A 7,245-nucleotide genomic window follows, 5' to 3' on the forward strand; every position below is an offset into this window, starting at 1 on the left:
CTTATCGGCAGGTCTGCTATTAAGAGAGTTAAAACAGCACAAGTTACAGCAGATAGCATTTTACTTTACAACAGAACTCAAGTCATGGAGCATGACAACTCTGTTTTAACAGAATTATAGCACCATTGTAGCAAAAGTAACTACGAAGAGAAGTTTTAGCCTATGTGACCTACTACCACCAAGATACTAAGATTACAATAATCTGAAGTATGAAAAAAAAAAAAACAACCCGATGTCAAGAGGCAAAAAAATAGCTCAGCCAATAGTACCTGGTTAATTCACGCAGTCTGTTAACTTCTGCATCACGCTGACGTAATGTTATGCCCAAAATCTTATTTTCTTTCTCTGAAGCTTCCAGCTTAAACTGAAGGCTCTTCACATTTGCTAATGCCTCTTCCACTTCTAAAATGCCAGGAAGAATTTACCTAATTATTTAAGTTTTAAAACACTGAATGAAGAACAAACAAATTCAAAACACATACCCATCTTGAGCTTGGTGGAATGAATGTCATAATGCTGTTTGTTTTCAAGCAATTTTTCTTCTTTATCTTGAATATCTTTTGCAAGATGTTTATTTTCTTCTTTCTGACTTTCTATTATTTTAAGTAGTTCTTCATTTTTAGCCTGCAGTGACTCAAGGCCTTTCAGTGATTCTTTCAGTTGACTCTGGAGCATCATATTCAAGGACTGCAAAGAAACTACTACCGAAAGTAAAACATAAAAAGTTTAAGTGTTTTGTGTGGTACAGTTTGAATTTCTAAATCAAACTAAGTTTTTAAACAATCTTGGTAATATGAATTTTGCTTACAAATAGAAGGGGTTTTTGAAGCAGCAAGATAAAACTCAAGCTTTCTTCTTAATTATCTGTCATCTTCATTTTAAGATGCACATAAAGAAAAATAATGTGCTTGGCAGCTGAAGAGCTGAGTCTCACTACGTGGAGTTTAAACAGGCACAACAATCCTTGCAAATGCAGTTGCACGATTAGTCCCACAACACTTAGTTCAGTTGCCACTAAAGGCCACAATACATACTGTTATTTTTGTTTATATATCTGTATCTTTATATGTCTGTATCTATTTAAATAAAGTTTTAACAAAAACGCCCCAAACAAGCATCATTCTCTATTAGTACTTTACATTCATAGTTGCAGCTCTGTCCAGGTGTCTTCTCACTTCTTTCTCGTTCCCGGAGTTGCTGGTTTAATATTCTCAGTCTCCTAAATGTGAATTGCGAAAAAGCACAAATTCATAAAGTTCAGAATAAGTTCAGAACCACTGCATTTTAAATTAGTTTGGTAAGAAGTTGCTACTGAGAATTAAATGTCACAAAGTGTTTCAGAAACATAAAAGAGTTTTAATAATGCATTTTTCTTACATTCCTATATTTCTTCAACACAAAAGACCCTTTGTAAGTTCTGGTAAATACCTTTCCCTCTGTTCTGAAGTAAAGTGCTACCCAGTTATGTATTTGAGAGCTCCCCTGAAATGACAGACATTTTTGCATTTGAGAATACACTACAAAAAGAATATAAGCAGGCTAACTACCTTGATACTGCAGTTTTCAGAGACAATGATACATGGATCCCACCTAGACAAAGGCGCAATCATGATGTAACTGATGCTACTAAAACAGCAGTATTAACTGAAGTCTTGCTATGTGTTAATCATTTATTTTTAAACTATATAGCCTTACCAACACACTTTCTAATATATAAATACTGCAGACAAGAATGAAAGGGCCATAACACTTACACCATAACAATGCTAAAATACTCAATTTAGAACAGTTAAAGATGCTTTAGGCACATTTGCAGTAAATACAGAATCACTGATGAGTTACTAACCTACGCAGCTGGGCATTTTCACTTCTGAGAGGCTGTAAAGCTAGTGCTATTTCAGCTTGTATATTCGTACTTCCCACTACAGCTGGGAGCAATGATACACAGTCTTCTATTTCACTCATCAACCTTAACATTTCTGAATCATCTGCAAGAGGGGAGGGGAAAAAAAAAACCCAACCCATAAACATATAAACCTGTAATATGACAGTAATAATTTATATGCGATTAAGCAATCTACAAAGTAATATAATAGTACCTACTTTTTTCCCAAGAAAATCTCATGTTAACCATATTTATTCATTTAAAATTTTTAAGCTTGACTATGAAAACTACGCTTTAGGTTCTTGATAAATCACAACCCACCATCTCTCCAACCAACCTTGGTGGGATTGCTGTTACAGTCCATCTACACTGCTCCCTTCCTCAGGAGAAAACACTGTATATGAAGTGAGAACAATCTTTATCCTACCTGTTATGATAATGTTAAAATACTCCAAAAAATAACTTAGTACTTATCCAGAGTGAAACGTGAGGCTATTGAAGTTGTGGAAAACCACTTTAAGGTGTCACATATCATCTGACACATACAACTTCCAGAAACTGAAGCGCTTGCTCATTTAACACAGCTCTTGTGTTCTTTGTATGTAATGACTCTACTGCACAATGAAAATGTCCTCACCTTGATCTGTTATCAGTGCTCTGAGCTCTCCCAGAAGATATTTTACAGTCTTAATTTTATGGGCTGTTTCTTCTGGACTTTCTGTTCTAGATTTCAGAACTTTCTTCACATAACTTGTCTTACAGCTTGTATCTCTCACTGGGGCTACATCAAGTACATTCAATCTATCATCTTCGCTGACTGCGTCCTCACTGTGTTCTTCAGAAGTATCCTCCTCTTTGTTACTTGAAGCATCATGTTTTGCTAGACTATGATGATGGTGCTTCTGTTCAGTCCCGCCGTTCATCATTTCATGTGACTGTAACAGGGCCAGGTGAGCTTGTATGCATCTTATCAAATCTGCTTCTTTTATCTGTTGCTCGTGGTTTGGGGTCATCTCTCTGACAGATGATGGGATGAGTGTAGGCACTGCAGAGTTACTTGATGCACCTGATGCTATACAAGGGATCACACTAGGAAGAGCAGTGGCAGACTGTATTTGTGCAGCAGTAGTTGGAGCAGAAACTAGCGGGCAAACCACAGGTCCTCCCATCTCTGGCACACATTCATTGCCACCATCTACGGGAACATCCTGCATAAAGAATATTCATATTAAACAAAAAATTAACATGGATTTTTTTTTTTTTAATCTTAAAAAAAACCCGAAAAACCTTGTCTGACTCAATGTAGTCTTAATCATTCTTTGCAAATTATGAAAGCAACTACAACTCATTAATTGCATAATTTCCCAGTATATTAAGGAGTAATTAAAATGTAAATCTGGTTTAGATTACCTTTATCTTAAATGTTACTGGCAACATTAAAGCACAGCTCTTTTTCAGCTGTTCTGAAAAGAAAAAACCTCAGTAGTGTTTTGTTTTTGGTTTTTTTGCTTTATGAACACTCATTCCTTGAATCAAACCAGAACAGGGAAGAAAAAAAAAATAAAAGACAACGCTGTTAGCTTTCAATATTTTAAGTAGATGAATTTCTTAAAAGTCAAGGACAGCACTAGCTATACATGTACTGCCTGCAGATGGAAGGTAAGTCTACAGTCTTACAGTTTCAAGGTGCAGGTGCAAGCCATTTACCACATTTCCCAAGGTGGCAGTTCATAGAATCATAGAATCATTAAGGGTGGAAAAGACCTCCAAGATCATCGAGTCCAACCGTCAACCCAACACCACCATGCCCACTAAACCATGTCCCTAAGCGCCTCATCTACACGTCTTTTAAATACTTCCAGGGATGGTGACTCAACCACTTCCCTGGGCAGCCTGTTCCAATGTTTCACCACTCTTTCAGTAAAGAAATTTTTCCTCACGTCCAATCTAAACCTCCCCTGGCGCAACTTGAGGCCATTTCCTCTCGTCCTATCGCTTGTTACTTGGGAGAAGAGACCGACACCCACCTCGCTACAACCTCCTTTCAGGCAGTTGTAGAGCAGTTGGTACTCTCCATTAGTTCTATTCTATACCCTGAAATACACAAGTATTTTAAAATGTGCCTCTAAGATAATACATAGTGTCTGAAGAAATAATCAACTTGATCATTGGCAGGGAAAAGCTATATATGAGATATGATTTCTTTTATCAGGAGTTGGTTAATGATCCTAATGTGTGTTACTAAGAATGTACTTAACAGTAATGAGTAATTTCCTGCACCTTACATGTTTGCTGTCCCATTACAGAATTCACCACGCAGAAAGAAGCAGCCAGTTGAAATGCCTCTAATTTCATTTTTTGGTGTCTATATAAAATGTATTTTAAATAGCAGTATCTTCTCTCATTATTTATTCTGTTCATCACTATAGGTTGAAATATGTACTTTTTTTTCTTGAAGGAAAATTATTACATAAACCCAAGAAAACCCACACACTTAAATAAATGTATAAATAAATAGGCAGTGCTAATTTAAAATGTGTATTAATAATCAGAATCACTTTTACTTACTGACTGAGTAGATAAGGGATTAGCTGACTGCTGCAGGAACAGAGCTGGTGTGGAGGTAGGTAATCGATAACTGAAAGCTGTAACATTTTGACATCCTAAAAGAAAACAACACTCATAGGTCAGGGCAATTTTGAGCAAAACTCATACAGTAAAATAGCAGGCTCTACATTAATAGTTCCACTAACCGTGATTTGAGGTAGGAAAAGAAGTTACAGTAGGAATTTCATTACTGTTCTGTGGTGGTTGGCCAGTTATCAGAGACATCTGAGTTTGCACATGCTCACAGAGTTTCTGATGCATCACAGGAGAGTGTTGACTGCAAGGCACGTGAATTGGTTGAACCATCTGATTCTGTGCTGCACTGGAAAGTTCTTTCTCAGTAGAAGGTGTGGTGGACAAGGCAAGTTTACTATTTGATATTGGCACTATAGAGAAAAGAACAAAAAACCCAGCTGAGGTTGTTGGTCTTCTCAATCTACACAAACCCACTGTGTTGTCAGGAAGACCCTGGCAGGTTCCTTTGAAAAAGAAAACCAAAAGACACTACAGCCTAAGATTCCAGTCAATTTTTACTCACCAGGAAATCAATCCATCTTTCTTTTTTTGTCTTCTAGACAGAGTAACCTAACCCAGTTGGACAGACTGCTGTCCTTTAAAGAAGCAGAGAGATTTAATCCTACAGAAGGCCAGTTCTAAAATGCTATTCTTAAAATCTCTGCTTAGCTGCTTCCTAAGCTTTTAGACCATTCAAAATAACCCATACCAAAGCATCCTCCAAACCTCATTTTTGTATGTTGGGTATAATTAAAACTCTGTATTTTTACAGTGCTGGAAAGGTATCAGCTATGTGCTCACCTACAATTCACAAAATAGGCATTCTGCTACATACCTAGTCTACAGGCCCCACCTGTCTACTGGATTAGAAATCACACAAAAGAAACAGGGTGGAGAGAGGGAGAAACGCTAATAAAAAGTGAAATATTTCAACTGAGAGCAACTCAGCCTAGAGCACTCCATCTACGTTTCCATTCAAGTGCTCTGGCCACTAAACCATTTGAGTTCTTATTATTTATTGCAACACTTTCCTGTTTCCAGAAACTGATCTTGAGAAAAGCCTGGCTGGACACCTAACTTCAGGACAGTTTATAGCTGCATATCCCAGAGACCAAGCACTGTAATGCTTCACTGTCCAAGAGAAATGGGGCATGGGTATTATTATTCTCCTCCACACTTCCTACCAGCTAAACTTGATGATATTGGTATTTGTAAACGCACTCAACTTTCTTCCTTGTACATTTGTGAATTTTAGTAACTGTTTAGTAAACATTTAAGGTTTCTAAAAAGTGATGAGTAATGTCTATATCCTTTTGTGGATCCAGCCCTGGCTCAACCTATAACAAACGACAACAATTATCTGAAGCCTTGTTATAGCTCAGTAAGTTGAGGAGTCTCTCAATATTGTTTGAGAAAAAAGCAAGCCCAAGAAAGCCCGCTTACCAATTTCTTTTCGGATGTGGGCAGGAGTAATGTTTTTTTTCAACCCTTTCTTCTTGGAAGTATTTCCTTTGGTTTGCAAAGGCTTGGAAGTAATTTTAACGGAAGTTGTTTTCCCAGCTTGTTTATGGATAGTCTCCCTTCCTAGTATTAGTTGAAAGAAAAACTAGTCAACAAAACAAATAAAAACAGTCTTACAAAAACTAAAAACAAAACTTAAATTTTCAATAGGTACAACCTGTAGCCTCATTTTGTAAGATGTTCTTCAGTAAAGCTGCGCAACGGTCAAGTCCGTTATGAATAGTATCAACCTGCATAAAGAATACTGCAGTCAGAAAATGTGTATCACTGTTTCCTTTCAGTAAACATACTATTTTAGAGGTGAGTGTTCCCCACTCTGTCACCTGAAAAAAAAAACCTGATAACCAGCAAAAACATGTAATTTTCCATGTATTACTTTGCAATTACATGGAAGTTTGCAAACACCCTAATTTTGCAAAAAGCCTAAATTGTGTTCTTGCACATGTGTCCATTTGCTGGATTTTATGTTTTGGTAATTGCATATGTGTGGTTTTTATTCTTATTTCCATGTACAGTTAAACTATTATCTACAGCTTATTTCTATTCTGGAGATGATTGACTCAGCACTACACAGAAAACAGCACTGCAGCACTGACTCCATACAACTCACTGTCATCAGCACAAAACCTAACAAATATGGCTATACTTCTGCCAGGGCCAGCTCTGGTCCATAAACAGCAGTTGTGTTTGCAAAATATATCCTGATTTGTCAGATTTGTCAGAGCCAAACTCACTGCACACAAAGCCACCTTGCATGTATCTGCAAGATGCAGTACAGACATTCTTGCTAGCTTTCAGGAGCTATTTCTAGTCCAGATGCAGTAGTATCTAAATTAACCTGTTTTTCTTCTATTATTCAAGGTATTCCAATTTCCCTTCTCTTTAGATAACAGAAATGACTGTGTTAACAAATCATTTAATTACCTGATCATCAGAGTCAGTGGAATAGAGAGAGTATCCAGACTCCACATCAGAATGACATCCTTTTCTTAAGCCAAACCTGGAAAAGGGAAATTCAGTGTTTATACTACCTCCTTAATATGCAGCAAAGTAAAAAATTTACTTTTATTCAATAATAGCAAACTAAACTAAATTAATTTTATCAAGAAACAAAATATCCTTCTCTTTCTGAAACTTTGCATTGTGGCAACAAACATGTTTAGCAGACATTAACAGCTTATGTCACAGGAGAACTCAGTTTTTACTCAACAGTCTTA

General features: G+C 36.8%; 1 protein-coding gene across 1 annotated transcript in view; it reads right to left on the minus strand.

Annotated features, from left to right (window-relative positions):
* CCDC14 (coiled-coil domain containing 14) overlaps window positions 1–7,022 on the minus strand; it is a 9,884-nt gene extending 2,862 nt beyond the window's left edge. The window contains exons 1-10 of the mRNA XM_019470931.1: window positions 6,953–7,022; window positions 6,186–6,258; window positions 5,951–6,091; window positions 4,639–4,878; window positions 4,454–4,548; window positions 2,523–3,093; window positions 1,847–1,988; window positions 1,140–1,219; window positions 483–701; window positions 270–402 (exon numbers count right to left, since the gene is read on the minus strand). Of these exons, the coding sequence (XP_019326476.1) occupies window positions 270–402; window positions 483–701; window positions 1,140–1,219; window positions 1,847–1,988; window positions 2,523–3,093; window positions 4,454–4,548; window positions 4,639–4,798 (1,400 nt within the window). The 5' untranslated portion in view covers window positions 4,799–4,878; window positions 5,951–6,091; window positions 6,186–6,258; window positions 6,953–7,022. The remainder of the gene's footprint in view (window positions 1–269; window positions 403–482; window positions 702–1,139; window positions 1,220–1,846; window positions 1,989–2,522; window positions 3,094–4,453; window positions 4,549–4,638; window positions 4,879–5,950; window positions 6,092–6,185; window positions 6,259–6,952) is intronic.
* Window positions 7,023–7,245: the final 223 nt, after the last annotated feature.

Source organism: Aptenodytes forsteri, unplaced genomic scaffold, assembly GCF_000699145.1.
Source record: "Aptenodytes forsteri isolate BGI_AS27 unplaced genomic scaffold, ASM69914v1 Scaffold255, whole genome shotgun sequence".
In the NCBI taxonomy this organism is placed as follows: Eukaryota; Metazoa; Chordata; class Aves; order Sphenisciformes; family Spheniscidae; genus Aptenodytes; species Aptenodytes forsteri.